Raw genomic sequence first — 22625 nt, 5'->3', positions numbered from 1 at the left:
ACATGTCACTAAACACGACTTCTGTGTAAAACACTATTAATTTTAGAATTTTAATGTATCCATATTACTGTATGTGTTACGTAATGAACCAAAGAAACTGAAGCAAAACATATCAGTATTTGAGAAAGTCTAGTAATCAGTGTGGATATCATAAACAAACACAACTTAACGATGGCAAACTACTTAATTGTCACAGACTACAGCAATGAAAAATATATGGGTACCATAACCACCATAAATATTTATAAGTTCGGAACAAATGTCACATTCCTGCCGGATATCAGAAAATTTTTTTTGCAGCGTTTCGTAGGTTTTTTTATTATTCTGTTGGCAGGTATTAATAAACAATGGGAAACAATGATCGTCCATCCTTCCCCATGTTGTTTCCACTTTCTCTGATATTTCAATATCTTACAGCATTTTTGTAATTGTAATTTCTTACGAAATTCACTATGTATTTTCATAATGTAGATACCAAGAAAATAATTAGTGATTTAAACAACAGTATCAACAAACTAATGAAATCCCCACTCCTTAAGCCTGAACAAAAATTAAATATTTTAAATCAATACATCTGGCCTACAATTGTTTATCCACTTCAATGTGCTCCCTTACCACATCTTAAAAAGGATTTTATTACTGATATCGACCTACTGAAACAATTGTCTTTAGAGACAATTAATATTAGGTACCCTCCACAAAATTGGCTTCATTTATACACCGACGGATCCTTGATCTCTAGAGAACAAGGTGCCGGTGCAGGTGTTACGTGCTGTCTCTTCTCACTTTATAGATCTCTTGGATATGGAACAACAAGTTTTAATGGCGAAATCATTGCAATAAGTGAATGTCTCAGGAATCTTCTATGCCACATCAATAAATTTAGGAATGCAGTTATATTGTCAGACTCCAAAGCAGCTATTCTATCAATCGTCTCTAAACACACACCTTCATCTCGAACAGCAGAAATAACTAAAATGCTCTCTCAATTATTATCACTCAATAAAAGAATTGTATTCCAATGGATACCATCCCATTGTGGAATCCTGGGAAACGAGAATGCGGATGCTTTAGCAAAGAAGGGCAGCACTGCTACTTACAGACCTGTTACTAAATCTACGTATTACTCTGTGAAGAGATTTATTAAATCTACATACTTAGACTTCAACAAACAAAATTTGATACTCAATCCCAAGGGAAAAAATGTAACTCTCTGCATCAAAATCCACAGTTAATTCCCGATTTACCACGAAAATCGTCTGTACCTGCATTTAGATTGGCAACAGGCCATGATTGTTTGGCCAAACACCTGCATAGAATTGGAATATATCAGTCCCCTAACTGCCCATTGTGCAACTCAAACCAAGAAATGGATTCGGAACACCTCAAAATCTGTGCTTTAGTGGCTAGTCATGATAATATCTTTGAAAAATATTGGAGTGCAAGAGGTCAAATGACTTTATTGTCAAATGCCTGGCATTAGAAAACAACAACAACTGATATCGACAAACTTAATAAAAGTACAAACAAAGATATTATTGGAATACCTGTTGATAGTCCTGATGCCATGCTCTATGCCTCCCGAAAATTTAGAGGTCTAGGTATAATGAAACATATGCAATACAACATATAAACATATGCAATAGCATCCAACGAATATCAAATGAACATCTTTACTCTACAAAGAAATTTTGTCCAGGAGATATCTGATTGTTTACAACATCTTAGTCTTCCTATGGATAGTCAACAATATGATCTCTGAAAACAATTTCCACAAAAGGGACAAGGCATTATACTATTTCCTAAATGGTCAAAATCTAGTTCCTGAATATCTAGTAAGAAAGGACTATCTACCTCTCAGTGGACCAAAGAAATAAAAATTAATTGCAACGTGGCTACCACAAGAAATATTCCCAGCAGAAGCCAAGTAACTGATTGCAGAATATGCAATGAGACAGAAACCCTGCCGCATGTACTTGGTTTTGAAGTAAAAGAGAGCTTCTATGCAATAATAGGCATCACAAAGCGAGGAGTTACAATGACAATTGCTTCAGAGATACTAAAAAATATGAAGTCTATGAAGAAGTGACCTGCACTTCTTCCACTGGATCATCTATAAGAGCAGACATTGTGGTCATCGAAAGAAGAAAAAAAAAAAGGATTACATAGATCCCACAATACGTTTCGAAAAGTCTTCAGATCAAATTCTACAGGTTGATAAAGAAGAGAAGCTACACTATGAACCATGTTGTGATTATATGAAGAAAAAATATAGTATTGATAATTGGGAAGTCTTGGATCTCTTTTTTGGTGCTTGAGGTGTAATCACAAGATTTACAGTGAATATGTTAGCATGTAGCATGCTACTTTTGGCTTACATGTGAACACGACACGCAACTTTTGCAGCTGCAGTACAAAAGTTGCACAGCAAAAGTAGTGATGTGTGACCGTACCTTTAAAGAATATAGAAAGCCTACATGGATGTGACGTATGAGCTGCAAAGGAGTATAAGAATCTCCAGTCTACAACATGTTTCAAATGAAGTTATCTTACAAGGAATTTGACATACTCTACTTGAAAATGTGGTGAAGAGTATCGAAGGAAGTCACTGCAATAATATGGTCACGTACAGTGTAAGAACCAGAAGAGATGGCAGAAACGAATTATGAAATAGTCACCATCCAGAAGAAGAGTAAGAAGACATCTTCAGATGATATGGTAAGGAGGAATTGCTAGAATAAAGATGGAACAGTGAATACAAAAAGGCCAGTGAGAAGATCGATGAAGCTGGAAAATAAGATTACAATGCAATCACCAATAAAGAATGGAGAAGCTTTGAAAGCATAGTAAGTAAGAAGGCCCACATACCAGGTTCAACTTCTGTATCCGAGGCTTCTTCCTCTACCTTCTCTTTTTCTTTCCCCTCAGCACTGTCATTGGGTTTGTTCTGATCAGAATCTGCTGAAGAATCTTCGTCCAATGGCGAGAGAACTCCTTCACCATCCTGGGCCCCATCCTCTAGTTCACAACTCCTGGAATTACATATAATATCATTAGTAACCTTAATTTACAAGTTTATACACTTTTTAATTTCTCATTTACAAAGCACGAGTACAGAGATAGTATTGTGATGCTACAAAACAGTCTAAGATTTTCACAAGAATACATGTTTTTCAGAGAAATACATCATACCAAGAATATGGTCCTGACAGTCAGTCTGTCTGCCTTCTAACTATCCCACGGATTTTGTTCATATGTAGCATCTTATGGTCAATTAATTCTCAGAAATACCAAAAATAATATTAATGTGAATAACTAAGTTATTCAGAAAATACAGCTAGAATTTTGTACATTTTAAACAGCAAATATAATCATTAAATTCATAATGAAGTTAATAATTAGAAATTAAACTGAAATACGAGGGTAATTTGAAAAGTTCTCGGAATGAAATAAAAAAATAACGTACCTAATTTTTTTTTCAATATAGTCTCCTGTACACTAATGCACTTGGTCCATCGATGTTCCAATGCCTTTATTTCATCTCGAAAATTAGATTCTTCCAGGCCTGCAAAATACTGGTCAACTCCAGCTATCAGTTCTCCGTTTGAAGAGAATCTCCATCCACCAAGGAAAAGTTTGAGCTTAGGGAAGAGATGGAAGTCTGATGGAGCCATAGCAGGCGAATAAGGTGGGTGTAGCAACAATTCGTACCTCAGTTCATGTATTTTTGCCATGGCAATGACACGTGTGCAGGCATGCATTGTCTTGATGGAAAAGGACTTTCTTCCTTGCTAAACTGGCCTTTTTTCGCGTATCTTTTGCTCCCAGGAGGTTTGTGTAGTATTGTCCCGTAATTGTTTGACCAGTGGGAAGATAATCTATCAACAGAATCCTTTTCGCATCCCAGAAAACTGATGCCATGATCTTTCCAGCCGACCGTATTGCCTTTGCTTTCTTTGATGGTGGAGAATCAACATGTTTCCACTGCTTTAACTGTTGTTTTGTCTCTGCGGTATAGTAGTCTCATCTGTAGTCACAAACTGGCGCAAAAAATCTTGTTGGTTTTTCTGAAAAAGGGCCAAACATTGTTCAGACATTTGCACTCTGATGTGTTTTTGATCCTGTGTTAACAGTTGCGGCACCCATCTAACAGATAATTTTTTCATACCCAATTCTTCAGTTAAAATATGATATACCCATTCAGATGGCATCCCTACAGCTTCAGCAATTTCTCGCACTTTCAGTCGGTGATCCTCCAAGACCATTTCGTGCACTTTTGCAATAATTTCTGGGATAGTGACACATCTTGGCCTACCACTTTGCGGATCATCTTCTAAGCTCTCCTGACCAAATTTACACTTGTTGGTCCACTTGGCAACAGTGAATAGGAAGGAGCAAAGCCTCCCAGTGTGTTCTGAAAATCAGCATGAATTTAATTTGCTTTCATACCTTCCTTTACGATGGAAGTACTTTATCACTGATCGAATCTCGGTTTTTCCCTCTTCACAAATCACTACACGGGAACAATAGAGAGGCGTCTGCACCACAACTCTCTACCCAGAGCACTGATGTGCCACGTGTTTACTCACGAAGGATGACTAATCATTATGCGAGAAACGGGTTGCACTAGCAGTGACCTGTGTTGGTGATTCCGAGAACTTCTCAAACAACCCTCTATACACTTTAAAAACACCAAATACATTGATAACTTTTGTAATCAATTTATAGATAAAACAGAGCTATAAAATAAAATGTCTACAGCATTGATATACTTAAACTGTTACTCCTGCTGCCCACCCACCACCACCATAGATTTTTCTGATGGATCTGTTAGCTTGTTATGTCTTTTTTCAAGGTCTAATATTGAAGAAAAATTCGTAACTGTCTGCATTTTTTTAATATTAGCTTGTGTTTCAGTAACAACAGTTGGTTTACCAGTACTGGTATATATACCAGAAGTTGAGAAACCTAGTCTAGAGCCATAAATTATCATATTTTTTTATGTTACAAAAAACCACACCACGTGGAACTTGAAAACAGTCGTACAAAAATCAAAATTTAAGAGGTACAGTACTCTATACATGAGGCACAACATAGAGTATTCGGAAAATTCAAAGGACAGCACTGCAGGATATAAGAAATTATACCGAATACTAAAAGTATTTAAAAAATAAAGCTATGATTTTTCGACATTAAGACCAGAAATATACAGGGTGATTCACGAGGAGTTACTGCCACTTACGGAACTTATTTACGAAGACATTCTAAGCAAAAAATATCATATAAACATAGGTCCTATTTTCAATATTTTCAAAGTTACAGTAATTTTAAGTTGTTTGTAAACTACCTCTTTTATTTAGTTTTAAGAGTAAAAGAATGTTACAAATAAAGAATGAACTATTCAGAAACATCATTTCTTTAACTGGCTAGTATTCTGAAGCTAAAAATGTGTTCTTTAATTCCTTAGTTGCTTTGTACAGATTTTTTTTAATGTTTAATTAAAAATGACATTATTCTTACGCACTTATCACAACAAAAAATTGTTACAAATCATACAAATTCTAGGAACTTAATTCTTTACAGTTCAATTTTGCATCCTAATGTAAAGTCTTAAGAGTTTACAAGAATGGCGTGATTTGTAACAATTGAATACCCCCCGGAATAAGGGTATAAATACAAAGGGAAACCATGCACCATATACCCTTATTCCGAGGGGGGGGGGGGGTATTCAATTGTTGTGTTAAGTGCATAAGAAAAATGTAATTTTGAAGTTAAAAATCGAAAAAAAAAACTCTTTATGACGCAAGTACGGAATTCACAACATATTTTTAGTTTCAGAATACTAGCCAATTAAAGAAATGATACTTCAGAATAGTTCATTCTCTATCTGTAACATTCTTTTGCCCTTAAAATTAATGAAAAAAGGTATTTTATAAACAACTTCAAATTAGTGTAACATACTTAGATGTTTATATGACTTTTTTGCTCAAGATGTATTTGGAAATATGTTCCGCAAGTGGTGGTAACTCCTGGTGAATTACTCTGAATAAGTCATATTTTTTTTTTTTATTCGGTGGGAGGTAAGGTGGAAAGTAGGGTGAGGAGGGTGGAAGTTAGGAGGGCACCAAAACACCTCACCCGGATGAAAAATTTATCTTGAGCTGTAACTTCTAAATATAACTTCCAACATCACAGAAGGAATTTTAATAAGCATAGGGAACTCCACTTGCAGTATTCCAAGTGATACTTCGATCAAATCTTGATTAAATACGTTTTCCACTTGATTTTTGGGTAAACTGCAAGCTAGAAAGTATGTTCTATCCTGATTTTCATGTCTTGTGTTGTGCTTCTCACACGGAATTTTCCGAAAATTCTATACATCGATGATGTAAGCTACTTGAGATAGTTTTACAAAGCAAAATTTTAATTCTACTGCCATATTTCATAGCTAGTCACATTATGATGGCAATGGTTTTACAATGGCCTGAAAGAAAGCATTAAATATTAGTACAGATCAAATAAACAGTTAACTTACTTGAGATGTGAGGCTTTATTTCTGAAGTCAGATCTGTGATGATGATGACTGTGTTCAGAATGCATGACATCTCTGTAGCCACCAACAGCTTCTACCAAAGGAGTTACAAAATTTTCAAGGAACACCCTGAGGCCAAGACGAACAATAAGCTGAAGAAGAAAGCTACGATGGTACAACTTAACATGTTTGTTGCCCATGTCTGAAGCATTTAGGCCATTATCTTCATTTGAAGCATAATCATAAAGTTTAACAATGGGTTCTAGAAGTGTAGTTGCTGTTTTCTGAGGTCCAAGAACCTTCGCCATAAGATCAAAGAGATGCCAAGCTGCAAGAACAGAAGTTGATGAATCCTCTAACATGTCTTTCATGTATGGTAATATTAGATCTAGACTCTCAGGTGAAGAGGACAGCATTTCTGGAAGAAGAGTTGACAGTTCTTTTGCACTTGTTTTAACTTTAAATTCACTAATCTTGCCAACCAGTAAAGCTTTCTTGTTTTCTGCCTCACTTTTTACACAAGCACCTTCATCATCACTCACAAAACAAGTTAAACTAAGTTCTCTAGCCGTACTAGAATACTCATGAAGTGTTTGGAGAAGCGCATATGTTCTAGTGAAGTGGCGAGGAAAAGGAAACACTACAGATGAGAGAAGAGGTTGAAGTAGTTGATGGGCAGAAGGTGGTGGTAGACCTTGGAATGTCACAGTAGGATAACGAAAGGGATGAACTGTCTTGGTGGATTGTTCAGAGAGTTTGGAAATGTCTTCTCCTCGCTCAATTATATTTTCTTCGTCGTTGTATGATGTTGGATTTAAATCCACTTGTAATAGAAGAGCAATAGCCTGTCTCACACAGCGAGGAACACTTTCTCCAGATCGTGTAAGTACTGACAAACATGCATCTAGACGTTGACTGAATGAGAAGGAACTACTGCTTCCTAGGGCTCGTAGTTTCGATGCCAGGAACAATTCAATGACTAGACAACCCAACACCTAAAAGGTAAGAAAACAATATGCATTAATGATACAATCTATAATAAAGAAGTGTAAAGGAAAGCAAGGCTAATTCAATATCTTAAGGAACGGGCTTATATACATGCTGTATAGGGTGTTCATAAAATGTTCTATACATCATGAACAACACGACTAGGGGTAGACACAGAATACTTTTCATCTTTAAAATTCTCTAACTCGCAGCTCTTGTATTTTAGTTTTAGTAGCAATTGAAAACAGCTAAATAAATAGAAATAGACAGATGAACTGATTGACATATTGCTTCATACAATGTGTTTGAGTAATAAAGAGTCATTTCTCTCGAGATAGTCCATAACTCATGGCTAGTATGATTATTTCGACTGCCTCGTTATTGTAAATTCATTCTTAACGCCAGAATTAATTGTCTCACTAAAGCAAAGAAAAAATATGTAACAATTAATTATGGAAAATAATATGAAGTATGCAATATTTCTCATAATATACAGTTTTGATACAAAATAATAATTTTACATGAAATACTATTCAACATTTCTTAAGTGTCTCATTAGTACCTCACATTTTAAACAATAGTCTGATTCCCGCTATGTTAATATTTGTATTTGTGGTCGTAATATCACACCTCTCCGCTAGATGTCAGCTCTGCGACATTTCGCACTCACGTCAATGCTGTTAGTACAGGGTACGCATATATGAACGATCCATTTTTGGGAAAAAATTAATAAACATGATTTTTGCTTTCAGATTTATAATCTGTAGACGATGAGGTTCAGTACTGAAGAGAGAATAGCCATTGTTCGCTCATGCTTACGTGGGTTAAGTTACAAAGACACACAAGAGGAATTTCGACGCAAGTTTCATAAGGACACTCTGACAAGGGCAAACATTCATGTCCTGCTGAACTAATTTAATCGCAAGGATCAGTGAGTGATAAGCAACATCCAAGGAAACCACATATTGATGAAGACCATAGGACAAGTGAACAATGCGATCACCAGGAGCCCACAGGCACACGTCGTCTGAGCAGTGAACTAGATGTTCCTTGTAGCACAATTTGGAAAATTCTACGATTTTCCCTTAAAAAACGTGCCTACCACATCCAAGTGGTCCATAAACTTGATGACGAAGATCATGCATGTCGCCAAGCAATGTGCATGGACCTTGTTGAAGCTGTCAACAATCACAATCTCATGGGGAACATTTTGTTTAGCGACAAGGCTAGGTTTCATGTTTGTGGACTGGTGAACAAACACAATTGCCGTATTTGAGCATCACAACAGCCCAATGTTACCATGCAATGGGAAAGAAATATTCCCTGTGTTAATGTTTGGTTGGGGTTAACCCAGAACAAGTGTTATGGACCCTTCTTTTTTGCTGAGTCAACTGTAACAGGTGTGACGTACCTGCAGCCTCAGTTGGAGGAGGATGGAATTACCGATACAGTCGTATATCAGCAGTATGGTGCCCCACCACATTTTGCATTAATCATATGTTCGTACCTTGATGACATGTTTCCGGGTCGGTGGATTGGGCACGAATCGCCACATTTGTGGGCTCCACGAACCCTGACCTCACACCCCTAGATTTCTTTGCCTGGAGGTACATTAAGAATGAGGTTTACCGCACACGAGTGCGTGATCTCCAGGACCTGAGACAAAGGATCCGAGATGCTGTGGATCTTATCACTCCGTGTATGTTGCATACCGTGTTTCGTTCCAGGCTACACGTTGGGAGAAATGCATAAACATTGCTGGAGGACAAGTGGAACTGTACTGATATCTGTTCTGAGGTAACTGGGAGAAGTGCATAAACATTGCTGAAGGGCATGTGGAACTGTACTGATATCTGTTCTGAGGTGATTGGGAGCAGTGCATAAACATTTCTCAGGTGATCTATGTTCATGACACATTGTATCCAATGGTGTACCACATAGCCATATAAAGATTGAAATAAATGTTCTTTTTCCCAAAAATGGATTGTTCATATATGCACACCCTGGTTATGACTGTCCGGTATTATTATAGTAAGGTATTTGGTAATACACATGCTCTTTGTAATAGGAAGCTACTGTCAGAAAGAAACAAAATGTAATGATCTCTTTTGGTACCTGCATTTCACGTATTCTGCGTCCGGCAACAACTTGCTTATAGGTAACGCTTACAGTCGACTCCTGGTGCTGGCTCTGAGGAACTGGAGATGTAGAATTGCAATGAAAAGTTTTGCTAAGGAACCCATGAAGTTGCTCAACAGCCTGCAGAGCAGCTGCAGGGTTGTATTCTTTCGGCAGAACAATTGTAGGTGCGGCAACATTGGTGCAACTACTTCCAGAAGATTTCTGCTGCTCAATTTGGCGATCTCTTGAACCACTTTCTTCTGTCGATTGTGAGGGAAACGGAGCCTGCACAAAAGAAAACGAAGTTGAAACTAACATATAGATATGTTACAGGATTAAAAGTAAGAATTCATAAAATAAAATCTGAAACAAAATTCTCATAAGTTTAATGTGCAGATTTCAGACAAGACAGAGAATTGATTGAAGAGTGCAATCCCAAAACACGTTTAGTCCATTTTTATGAAAGGATTGGACTAGTGTTTTATTCACTGGTCTACAGACTGAGTGAGTTTTCAAGTGACATGCACAATAAAGCAAACTTTTATACAAGGAATGGCGTTATTTTGGAAGAAAAGAGCTTAAAATGTAATGACAGAGGTCTCAAAAAAACATACACAATGTATAAATCATAAAATGGACTGAGCAAGTTTCGGGATCACACAATTCAATTGTTTCATTGTAAGAATGAGGAATATGTACATTTTTCTTTTAATATATTCTACAGATCCTTATTAGGGATGGAAAACACATATTTAATCAAAATATTGTGATTTTTATTTACAACACACCTGACAACACAGCAACACAATAGTCGTTATTGCACGCCACATAGCGACAATGACAATACACGATGTGTATTATTGAGAACAACAACAATGTACTCCTAATTTCAATTAATGTTCACAATGCACTATGTGCAGAACACAACTGTCAGTTCTCAGTTCACAGTTCGCTTGCCTTGGCTGGTTCTTCTAGCTCACTGTTCAAGTTCATTGCACGTCGAACCCAGGTCTCCCAGCTGCGGTTCACATCACGTCGAACCCAGGTCTCCCAGCTGCGGTTTACTGCAAGTCGAACCAAAGTTTCCCAAGCTGCAGATCACTGCACGTCGAACCCAGGTCTCCCAGCTGCGGTTTACTGTAAGTCGAACCCAAGTCTCCCGAGCTGCGGATCACTGCACGTCGAACCCACGTCTCTCAGCTGCGGTTCATGCACGTCGGATCCAGGTCTCCCAGCTGCATCGTACTTTCCTTGCATACACTATCGAAGACTCACTCACTGCTACTCACTTACTGTCCAAGACTGACTGAATCACTTAACTCGCGACATTATTTATACATCACACATGCGGGCTCCAGAGTATTCAATGCCACCCGGGTTCTAGAAGTTTCGGGGACAGCCTGCTTCTAGGTGTTTCCTTGCTCCACCCGCCCCAGTCACCATAGCCTTCTCCTCCCTCACTCCGTACCACGCTACAGCTTCTACTGAAGCTCGCATTCCTTTTTCCCCACGTCTTTCTTTAGCTAGATGCGCGCATACTCCTCAATGCAATCCAGAAGGCGCCATTCTACACAATATCTTTGCATTACATGATATTCTGTATTTTAGTTCCTCTTTTCGCAAAGCATCTGCAAATAGTTGACATTAAAGTTTACAGCACACATATAGTTCTATGTAAGGATAGCCAACTGAAATCTAGATTCTAATTGGCTGTGACTCAGGCCTTGTTCACTGTCTGGATGCATTGTTGGCTGCATTTGATTGTTAATTATTCTTGTATCTAGGTTCTACTTGGCTATGGTTCAGGCTTTACTCATTCCCTGAAAGTATTGTTGATTGCATTCGGTTGTTCATTATTCTTATATCTAGGTTCCAACTAGCTATGGTTCAGGCTTTACTCACTGCCTGAATGTATTGTTGGCTGCATTCGGTTATTTATTGTTTTTGTATGTAGGTTCTAACTGGCTATGGTTTAGGCTTTACTCACTGCTGTTCATTATTCTCGTATATATGCCGTTGTAACTTTTCACCAGACAGCTTTGTGTAATGTTGGTAGCAAGAGATACAATTTAACTTACGCGGAGTTTGATATTCTTGTATACAGATGATGGACAATTTTGAGATATATGGATCATATGCGGAGACTAAGAGGAAGGCAGAAAAGAGGGAATATTGGAGAATGCTGGGTTTGCAGTGAAAGATCTGCGAGAAAGAAAACTATGAATGAATGAATCAAACAATCAATACAGGAATATCAGTGGTAAGATTATGATAAACTCAATTATTGTGAAACATGACACGGATTCCTTTAATAAACTTACCAGGAACACCATTAAGTTTGGACATAAGACATCGACCATGATACTTACCCTCATAGCGACAATTTTCGTTTAACAAAACTACCTGAATGCTGGAGGTTGTATGAGAAAGAAGTAGACTACTGGTATTACGATGTTGTACCTTGGCAAAATACGGACGATTGACGTTAGTAGCAGTAGGGATGACAGTCCAATATGCTTGCCACCTTAACACCTAAGGGAACACCCCTGACACTGATTTCTATTAGATGCTGAGTGAAACCCAGAGCCATGGAGCAGCTGGATCAGGTCAATGGAGAAAAATTATGACTCATGAGTAATCAAAAACGAAACCTTCTGGTTTGCAGTGCAACAGCTCAACTGTGATGTTACTGGACACCCTCATCTAATTTGAGTATCCAGTTATAAACTAAATTATACTTTCTGAGATAGAATGTGAACAATTTGTGAATAATCAAATTTACAATTTAAAGTAAAATATAGTAATACTAACCAATAAGGAACCACGGGATCGGCTAAGCAGACGGGTGAGAGCTAGTGGTGAGGATCGTGCCTGACCTTGAAGTGTTGCTGATTCGTCTTCTTCAAATCCTGAACTATGACTCTCATCCTCACTAACACGTTCAGATGGCTCTATTAACATTAACAATTAAAAGTAGACAAAAAATCATCCAACATACAAAACATGCCATGTCACAACAGAGAGGGAGAGAGGGTAAGAGCGGGAGAGAGAGGAAGAGAGGGAGAGGAGGAGAGAGGGAGATGAGAGGGGATAGGGGAATAGGAGAGGGGAATGGTAGGGGATGAGAGGGGATGGGAAAGAGGAGGGGAAAGGAAGAGAGTGTTAATGTTAATGTTATGTTTTATTTAACGACGCTCGCAACTGCAGAGGTTATATCAGCGTCGCCGGATGTGCCGGAATTTTGTCCTGCAGGAGTTCTTTCACATGCCAGTAAATCTACTGACATTAGCCTGTCGCATTTAAGCACACTTAAATGCCATCGACCTGGCCCGGGATCGAACCGCAACCTTGGGCATAGAAGGCCAGCGCTATACCAACTTGCCAACCAGGTCGACAGGAAGAGAGTGGATGAGGGAGAGGGGAAGAGGAGGAGGGGATAGAAGAGGGAGGAGAGAGAGGGCTGGAGTAGAAACAGGGAGAGAGGGGAAGAAGGGTAGAGGGAGAAGGGAGAGAGGGATTTGGGGATTGGGAAGAGAGGAGAAAAGAGAAAGGAGGAAAAGGAGGGGAGAGAGGGGGAAAGACGGCGAGGGGAAAGGAGAGAGGGGGAGAGACAGAGGGAAGAGGGGAGGGAGATAGGGGAAAGTGGGAGGAGAGAGGTAGAGAGGGGAGGGGAAGCGAAAGAGACGGGGAAGAGCGAGGGAAGGGAAGATGGGGAGTGAGGGAGGGGAATATGGGAGCGAGAGGAAGGGAAAGGAGGAGGGATAGAGGGTAAAGGGGGAGGGAGAGAGACACAGAAAGGGTGAGAGGAAGAGGGGAAAGGGAGTTGGGGAGAGGAGAGACTGAGAGGGAGGGAGACAGGATGCGAGTGTGAGGAGGAAGGAGGGAGAGGGGAGAGAGAAGCGAAGGTAGATAGAGGAGTGAGAGGGGGGTAGGGGGAGAGAGGAAAAGGGAGAGATGGGGAAGAAGGGAGACGGAGGGGGAGAATGAGAGCGAGGAAGAGATGGAGAGGGGGAAAGAGGGTATGGGAGAGAGGGAGAGGGGGCGGGAGAGAGAGGAGGGTGGTGGAGAAGAGTAGAGGGATGGGAGGGAGGGAGGGAGAGGAAAAGCAGTGTAGATGATGAGTGGGTAGAGAGGTAGGGGGAGGGAGAGATTCTAGAGCACTGCATATGTCTGTAATATCTTGCAAAAATATCTCACTCTTCTTGTCTCGTGGAGGAAGATGGAGCTTCGGAGGTGTCTTTCCCCAAAAAGGTGAAGGTGTGTGCCTCTGAGGATGGGGTTGAGTAAAGAGCTGAACCACTCCCGTATTTGTCAGGGTTGTATGACTGTCTACCAACTGTAGGCAAACATTCTTCGACTTCACTGCAGCACTGCCAGATAACCTGCAATTATCAACAACATATATTGACATTTGTTTTCGGCTAGAAATTCAATGCATATGAGGCTACAAATCAAGAAGACTTGTTCGATTCTAACACATAAAATAAGTGTCCGAGATGGTGACGGTAGGGATGTGTATGGGGTTGGGGTGGAGTGGCAGTTGCGGTGGTGATGGTGACAGATACAGCAGCAGCAGTCAATAATAGAACAGGTTAATTAATTAATTATTTGGGCTGCACATTAGCATATGCAGAAGAAAGAGATATAGCTTTAAATATAGGTATCTAAATTTAACAAAATCACTGGAACAATGAAACAAGTTTTTAGACCTTCGCAAGTTCAGATACATGTTAGGCTGAAAGTTTATTAAATTTTAGCTCGGCAAGTCCTATGGGAGTGAAACATGGACTCTCAGAAAAGCAGATGAAAGACGACTCATAACATCCGAAGTGAAGTTTATGAGGACAGCAGGATACACACTACCGGATCACTGCAGAAATGACGACATATTGGATGAACTGAAAGTTGAACCCACCTGGAGTAATACATCTGTAATTACAAAAGTGAATGGACATGTAGATGAACACCAACAGAATACCAAAACCGATCCTATAACATAATCGAAAAGGTCGTAGAAATATAGGCAGACCCAAAAAGAGAAGGTTAGAGGCCATAAAAGGCCACTAGGTCTAATACTTGCCTGTGAATGATGATGAAAAATCCTGCAATACTGAGATACAGGTTATTTCAACACAAATAACTTTTCTAAATTAGTGAAAAAAGTGCGAACATGTGATATTCTTACAGACAAAAAGTATATAAGACATGGGCCCAATACTGCTTTAACAAAGGAAAAACTTGAGAATGTGTATATGTTAGTGGAAATAATGACAATGTAGGGTACTAAGGAATGACGCCTATTTCAAAACAGAGAATGGACACGTCGTCTGATGTAAAAGTGAGTACCATTTTGGTTATTTCTAATAAATAATTAACGTAAGTGCATCGGTAAAGTAAGTTATTAAAACAAAAACTAACAACTGATGGCACAGCACTTTGCTGATGGCAAAATACTGTCGGATCAACTTGACTTGTGGACAACTGTTACTTCCATATTCCACGTGGTAAGCAAACCTGATGATCCATTCTTCTAAGGTGTTTAGTCTACTGGGTGTTCATTTCAAAGTGTGTCATGACGTCACTGTTGTTGGGTCACCGATTTGAAGCGAGTTTCAGCTTATATGTTAGAGAAGTTGCCTATTATTTAAGGCGTTCTTCAATCTGAACTTCAGAACGTGTACGGTATAACTTGAATGTCGTAGCAACAGATGGCGGTCTGTACGGTCTGTGTGCTACCATAACCTCTTTCGAACTGTGTTTTGCGCCGGCAAGTCGTACGCAGGGTATTTGTTATCATCGGTTGCGTACAGTAACATTCCACAACACAAATCAAATGCTCCGTGTCCATGTTGACCGTCGAAGTTAATGTCAATAAATACGTAAGTAATCGTCTTAACCCTCTCCCCATATCCTGACAGTACGTATTTCCAAACAGTTCACATTCCTGCCACTACCGGCGTTACCGTACGTATCGGTACGTACTCTTCAGAATGAACGCCGTACTTGCTAGGCAACTTCTCTGCCTCTTAGGTTATACACCTCTGCGGAAGTGTAGGAAGATTGAATTCTCTAGGCTCATCAGCTAGCCACATGACGGCATACAGCGAGCCATGACACATTTTGAACTGAACACCCAGTATTTGTTTTATATTTTATAATTTGTTGCTTGATAGATTAATCTTTAAATCTAATAATGTTCAACAATAAATTACTTACTTGTAACCAAATGTAAGATCTATCCAGTGATGAAGTCTCTCTGAAACATGGACACTCTCAAGAGCATCTCGATGTTTCTGAATGAAGTCCTGCGCAGTTGAGGCCCAAGGAGGAATTTCAAGATCGGGCAAATCATCATGGATACTCTGCAAATAAAATAGATTATTTAGGCGCACAAACAGAACAAGTAATAGTTCACTAGTAAATTCAATTCACTTATAGATTCTCCTTTCTCTTCTTCTCCCCTAGGGAAAGTATGAACTTGCACAGATTAATTCCTTCAAATTCTCAGAAGCCAATTAACAATTCCAATACATGACTAGCCAACTGAGGACACTGGAGCAGTATATGACGTCCTTTCTCACATCTTCGACTAAGGGGTCAACAGTGTGATGCTCATAACATGCAGTTACCTGTAATTTTCCATGTCACTGTATTCAAACTGTAGATGGAGTCCATTATCCTGATGACAGGATGATGGATGAGGATAATGACAAATTACAATTTTTACATGGACAGTAAATTTTGCCTGAAACCCTATTTTTAAAGAAAGTTTTTATGTGCTGTAAATACAAGTTCCTTAGCATTACTTTTCTTCTGAACGAAGTTTTGCTAAGATTTTATGATACTATTATTTTTAAAAAATCCATCAGCGTTTGGTTTGCTTGAACTATGAACTAGAATGTAACGGCAAGCATGGTAAACACTAGATCGCCAAGATCGACTTCCAAGAAAATTGTTATATTTGTTTGTGGGAAAGCTTTAACCCTTTTCATGGCTCAGTGTTGGTTTTTCCACAACTGAGAATCTTAAGAAATTTGGAAGGACAGCCTGTCTTCATTTTTTAGCGAGTTATTTTACAACGCTTTATCAACTACTGTAGTTACCTAGCGTCTGAATGATATGAAGGTGATAATACCAGCGAAATGAGTCCAGCGTCCAGTGACGAAAGTTACCCAGCATTTGCTCTAATGGGTTAAGAAAAAATCTCGGAAAAACCTCAACCAAGTAACTTGTCCCAACCAGGATTTCAACCCAGGCCCACTATTTTCAAGGTCAGGCAAGCTAACCGTTACTCCACAGCAGTAGACCTGTCTTCATTGACAGAGTGAATGCAATAGTACAGTTGTCAATGTATAAGGGCACTGGGAAGTGATTAAGACCAAAGAAGACCGAATTTTCATTTTTCCTTTTAAAAAAATCCAGAAACCTTTGCTCAACAAGTATGTATTGTTTTTTTTTTTTTTTTTTTTTCCTTCATTTCGGACTTTTTAATGCTCGAAAAGGAATTTTTAAAACTGGCGCTCTGGTTGTCATACCACTGTCAAGAAGCAAGGACCTCACTAGTATTGAGAATGACTAACAAAAAGTAAAAATTAGTCAACCAGTTAATTTACCACTTAAGTTTCCTTTAACACTAGAAAATTGTTAGTATAACAAAATTCGTAAGTGATACGGAGTGTTAAAAGTGTGTACTCAAGATGCATATTCTTAGTTCTTCAAAATTCTTCTGTAACTATTTCAGAATTTCTGACCAAAATCAGAAGAATATCGTCCAGTTATATTGGGAGGCCATGAGACTAATGGACTAAATCCAGAGTCTGCCATTGGAAACAACAACAGCTATTTCAGAATTGAAAAAATCATTATCAGCTACAATACGCAGTCCCTGTAGTTGCATGCAAAATTGTAATTGTTCATTATTAGTCTTCTTCAAGAGAGATTTACTATAAACATAACAAAATTCTTATGTTTAATCAATAAATTTTCTTGCTTTAAACATATGCATTACTTACAATTTTACATTGCTATAATACAGGAATACAGCTTAGATAAAGATAAAATATTTTCACAGAGCTGTGATTGACATTGAGTTCTAAATGACTACATTATTTGCCTCCTCCCCTAAATGTTGAATCCCTGATCACATATAACAGACTGATCAGCCTAATTGTCTTTCAAGACAATTCATATCAATTTCTGTATGCTGCCATCTAGCAACTGCAAAAGAAGTCACCCTGATGGAACTGCATAGTGTAATAGCTTGCAGCTATAGTTCTATCTAGCAGTCGTTACCGAAAGTTAATTTTCGACAGTGGAGATCCTAGCAACCATTCTCTTTTATATGTTGTCATTTTATATAACATGAGATTGGCCAATTTGATATAGATGTGATCAGGGATAACATCTAATAAATTAATTTTTCTTACGAGACTATTTTTTTACCTCAAATACTGTACAATTAGTAAAAAACTCTGGAATGCATTCATCAGGCGTCCACTCCTGCAGACGCTGAATAGATGAGGGATATTCAGCTGGGACCCAGTTGGAGCGCACGTATTTACAAAGCACAGAGCGAGGTGTACGCCTTGACAGATACACATAGTATGTGATTTCAGACAGGACATCCGACACATGATGTGGTACCTGTGTACAAAACAGTAAATTTATTTATTTAAACTTATTTACACAGATAAATTACATTCCATCTTTTATTGTAAGAATAAATTAAAATTAAAGTATACTTTTATGGGAAATAGTAAACAAACTGCGTGCAGGAGACAAAGACGAAAGAAATTCTGTTGAGGCCAGACAAATTGTTGATAAGAGAGACAAATAGTGATGAAATCTATATCTCAAATTTGCTAATGCATTCAAACTAATTTATCTTGCAATCGTCAGGTTAAACCATATTATGAACATTTGGGACATTCTGATTCAGGGGCAGTATAAGAGTAAAAACCAACTCAATTTAACGGAAAATTTCCATCACTACAACAACTAGTTAGAAGATCTCACATCTTGCGATTTTTGGTCATTTCCGATTATGAACAAACAGAATGGTTGAGAAGCAAGGATTCCAAGTTCACTAGCCTGCCGAAACTGAGGAAAAATGGCCTGAAACATTTGTTCCAGGAGTGGAAAGAGGACTGTAAGAAGTGTATTGCAACCCAAAAAAAACTACCACGAAAATAAAAAAGAAAGCTCATCATACCAGCACTCAGTCAACAATTGCAACCAACATTCATAAAGAAACGCAAGGAAATAGAGGACAGTGTTGCTAATGGTAAAATGAATCCTGAGCATAAGGGTTTAAAAATAGCAGAAGCAGGAAACGTTGATATTGCTAAGTAATGTCTCTTGTAATTTTTTTCCTTCCCTTTTTTTTTGCACTTGTGCTTTTTGTATTTGTAAGGGTAAGGGTAATAATGCAAAAGGGTATCTGTCGGATACAGGGGGGAGAGCCATTAATCCTTCCCATTGAAGGCTTTAAGGAACCAACCTGGACAAATACCCAATGTCCCATCCCTACCTTCCTGTGGTGCAGCTGTTAGTAAGCATAATTTTACGAGAAACAAATATCAAGAGTCCTTCAATAACTGTCTATTAAAATTACAAAATATTACATAGGTTACATGAACATATTCTGACTAGCGCTTTCGCTATAATAATAGCATCTTCAGGTCAGACTTTTGCGATGTTATGCTTTTCATATAAAGACATGGATAGACAAGTAACGTCGAAAAGTGTTAAAAGTACATGACGTAAAAATATAAAAATATAAAAATACAATGATAAGAGAAATAAAAAAGACTTATGAACAGTCTGAAATATATATATATATATATATATATATATGGTAGTAAAACCTTCATGAGGTCTCAAAAAATACATAAAAGTATTTGACATGTGTGCAGGTGATAGATCACAATTTGGTAAAAAATATGCAGCTTAAAATAGCGACACAGACAATAAAAAGAATAAATTAAAATATTGCTTTGGATCATGTAACCTATGTAATATTTTGTAATTTTAATAGACAGTTATTGAAGGACTCTTGATATTTGTTTCTTTAAATTTGTTAACTTGTCGGACCAACATGCCTTTCAAAAAATAATTTTACGAGCTGAACTAAAGGGAGGGGCTACTCATCCATTAGCACTGGTCAGCTTGATGAGTTAATGACTGAATTTGATATAATTTTCCTCTATCCAATACCTAATTCCCTCTTTACCCTTTCCTATCCAGTCCTCTGACTGAACTCTTACGTTCTTCGATCCCGACGGCCTTAGAGCATTCGAGGCCTAGAGGTTCATTTCCCTTTCCTTCCTCCTCTTTCTACTTTTCTGTTCCTAGTGCTGACCTGCTATGGCACTAAAATCGTCCTCCAGTGGCTTAAGGAGGGAAAGCTGGTGATCAACAAGATCTCCCAGCTAGGTCCAATGGACCCGTCGACCAACAGCAGGTGTGGTCCTCCAGACATTCTGGGGGTTGTGTGTGAATGAAGTAGCCACCAAAACGTTAAAATATGGTGTTCACTTAAATCGGCTACAACTTGCCATTTAACAAGAAATGGATTCGGAACACCTCAAAATCTGTGCTTCATTGGCTGGTCATGATAATATCTTTGAAAAATATTGGAGTGCAAGAGGTCAAATGACTTTATTGTCAAACACCTGGCATTCGAAAACAACAACATATCACCAGACCAAACCATCTTAGTGTGCTCGAAACAATAAGAAACATATTTGTTGCTGAAAACCTCAAAACCAAAAGACAGAGTACAATAACTACTGAATTTTTAAAACATGCCTGAATGTTAAATGAATTTGTAGGTCAGTGAGTAAAAGTTACTTCATAGTATGTTATGTAGTTTCATACTAATTTTTACTATATTCTATTGACTCAGAAAATAAATATGGGTACAATTTTTTAACTCCTATTTACAACAATAACGTAATTTTCCTAGTCCCCAGAAAATTGTTGTATCTATGTTTGACTATACAGAGTAATTCATGAGGATTTACCTTCTCTTACGGAGCTTATTTCCGAAGACATTCTGAGCAAAAAATGTCATATAAACATTTAATTTCAGAGTGACACTAATTTGAAGTTGTTTGTAAAATACTATTACTCTTGAGTTTTAAGGGTGAAAGAATATTACAAATAAAGAATGAACTATGCAGGAGTATCATTTCTTTAATTAGCTAGTATTCTGAAGCTAAAATTGTGTTGCGAATTCCATAGTTGCTTTGTACAGATTTTTTTTTTTTTTTTCGATTTTTAACTACAAAATTACATTTTCTTACGAATTTATCATAACAATTGTTACAAATCACGACACTCTTGTAAATTCTTTAAGACTGTACATTAGAATGCAGAATTAAACTGTAAAGAATCAAGTTCCTAAAGTTGTAACAATTTTTGTGGTAAGTGCGTAAGAATGATGTCATTTTTAGTTAAAAGCTGAAAAATAAAATCTGTACAAAGGAATTAACAACACATTTTTAGCTTCAGAACACTAGCCAATTAAAGAAATGACACTTCAGAATACTTCATTCTCTATTTGTAATGTTTTTTTCCCTTAAAACTAAAGAAAAAACGATATTTTACTAACAACTTCAAATTAATGTAACTTTGAAAATATTGAGATTAGGACAAATGTTTATATGACATTTTTTACTCAGAATGTCTTCAGAAACAAGCTCCGTAAGGGACGGTAAATCCTAGTGAATCACTCTGTATTTCGTACAAAACATACCTGAGAAGCTCCTGCAGCGGTGTCATAGGTGAGGTCTAACTGACGATCTCCTTTATTGAGACGGAATTTGGACCTTGAAAGATCTCGCCAGTTAGCTCCTGAGCGAGATGAGAAGTCTGTAACCCAAGGCATAACATGATGGCATGTTGGATCACCGTATCTTCGACCAGCCATACGATTCAGAAATGTGAGGTATTCAAAGTTGGACAACTGGCCATAAACCCACATTTTGCACAACTGTTCTATATCAGCTCTCTCATTCACATCAACTTCGTTGGCATCAGTTCCTGCTCCATCTCCCTGTAATCTGTTCTGAGAAAGTCTGTGACTTCCAGGAATAACTCCTAGAGTCCTCATGTAGCTGCTACGAATATCATCTAATGTCTTTGTGTCCCTACAAGAATGAGTTGAATTATTTTGTACAGACTCCTTGGAATGTGTGTCATAGTGCTGACACCCCAGAGACATCTCTTGGGTGTGATCCAATGAAGACAATGGAGAGGAATGAGAATTCAATTCACTTGATTGAATCTTCAAAGAAGATTTGCAATAACTGCACTTCTTTACACCTGATATATCATCTATCTCATCGTCTTCATCTTCTTCATCTTCACCATCTTCTTCCTCCTCCTCTTTGCTTTGGTCCCTTGACTTTGAGAATGTCATGGAATTTTTTGAACTTTTCTTTCTTTCAGTCTTTGGCTTATCGTGAATGTTGTCTTCTAACTTTGGCATTACCTGAAATAATATAGTATTAGTAATAATAATAATAATAATAATAATAATAATAATAATAATAATAATATTTACTTATTTATTATTAATATTTGTGTGCTGAACAACAGCCAGAGGCCAATTATTATAGTTCAACACAATACACAGACAGAGGATACAAAGGTGCGAGAATAAATAAAATAATATCTTAAACAAACAAAACATACATAAATAAAATTAAAAACATGGACAGTAAATACTAATAAACGAAACTATACTTTAAAAGGATCTAAATTGTTCCCATGCAAATCGGCATATTTTATGCATCTACAGACCGGAGAAAGAGATTTTGAATTTCTGTTGTAAAAAATTTTATGAAATGTTAAACCCTTAGTAGGAATACGAAGGCTGATAGTGTTTATGATAGACTCATAATCAATGTCACCCTTGATAACTTTGCGAAAAAAATTGATAATCAAGATTTTGATGTCTAGAATAAAGGCTACAACAGTT

The 22625-nt window shown here is 37.8% G+C and overlaps 1 protein-coding gene across 1 annotated transcript in view; it reads right to left on the bottom strand.

Annotated features, from left to right (window-relative positions):
* The window catches only part of Wdr81 (WD repeat domain 81), a 94483-nt gene that overhangs the window by 57810 nt on the left and 14048 nt on the right, over nucleotides 1–22625 (bottom strand). Inside the window, exons 5-12 of the mRNA XM_069839584.1 lie at nucleotides 21399–22136; nucleotides 18083–18283; nucleotides 15857–16002; nucleotides 13838–14022; nucleotides 12452–12591; nucleotides 9635–9925; nucleotides 6536–7527; nucleotides 2869–3032 (exon numbers count right to left, since the gene is read on the bottom strand). Coding sequence (XP_069695685.1) covers nucleotides 2869–3032; nucleotides 6536–7527; nucleotides 9635–9925; nucleotides 12452–12591; nucleotides 13838–14022; nucleotides 15857–16002; nucleotides 18083–18283; nucleotides 21399–22136 — 2857 coding nt within the window. The remainder of the gene's footprint in view (nucleotides 1–2868; nucleotides 3033–6535; nucleotides 7528–9634; nucleotides 9926–12451; nucleotides 12592–13837; nucleotides 14023–15856; nucleotides 16003–18082; nucleotides 18284–21398; nucleotides 22137–22625) is intronic.

This window comes from Periplaneta americana, chromosome 11 (genome assembly GCF_040183065.1).
Source record: "Periplaneta americana isolate PAMFEO1 chromosome 11, P.americana_PAMFEO1_priV1, whole genome shotgun sequence".
In the NCBI taxonomy this organism is placed as follows: Eukaryota; Metazoa; Arthropoda; class Insecta; order Blattodea; family Blattidae; genus Periplaneta; species Periplaneta americana.
Note: the sequence above shows the minus strand (reverse complement) of the source record. Positions and strands in the feature narration are given on the sequence as shown.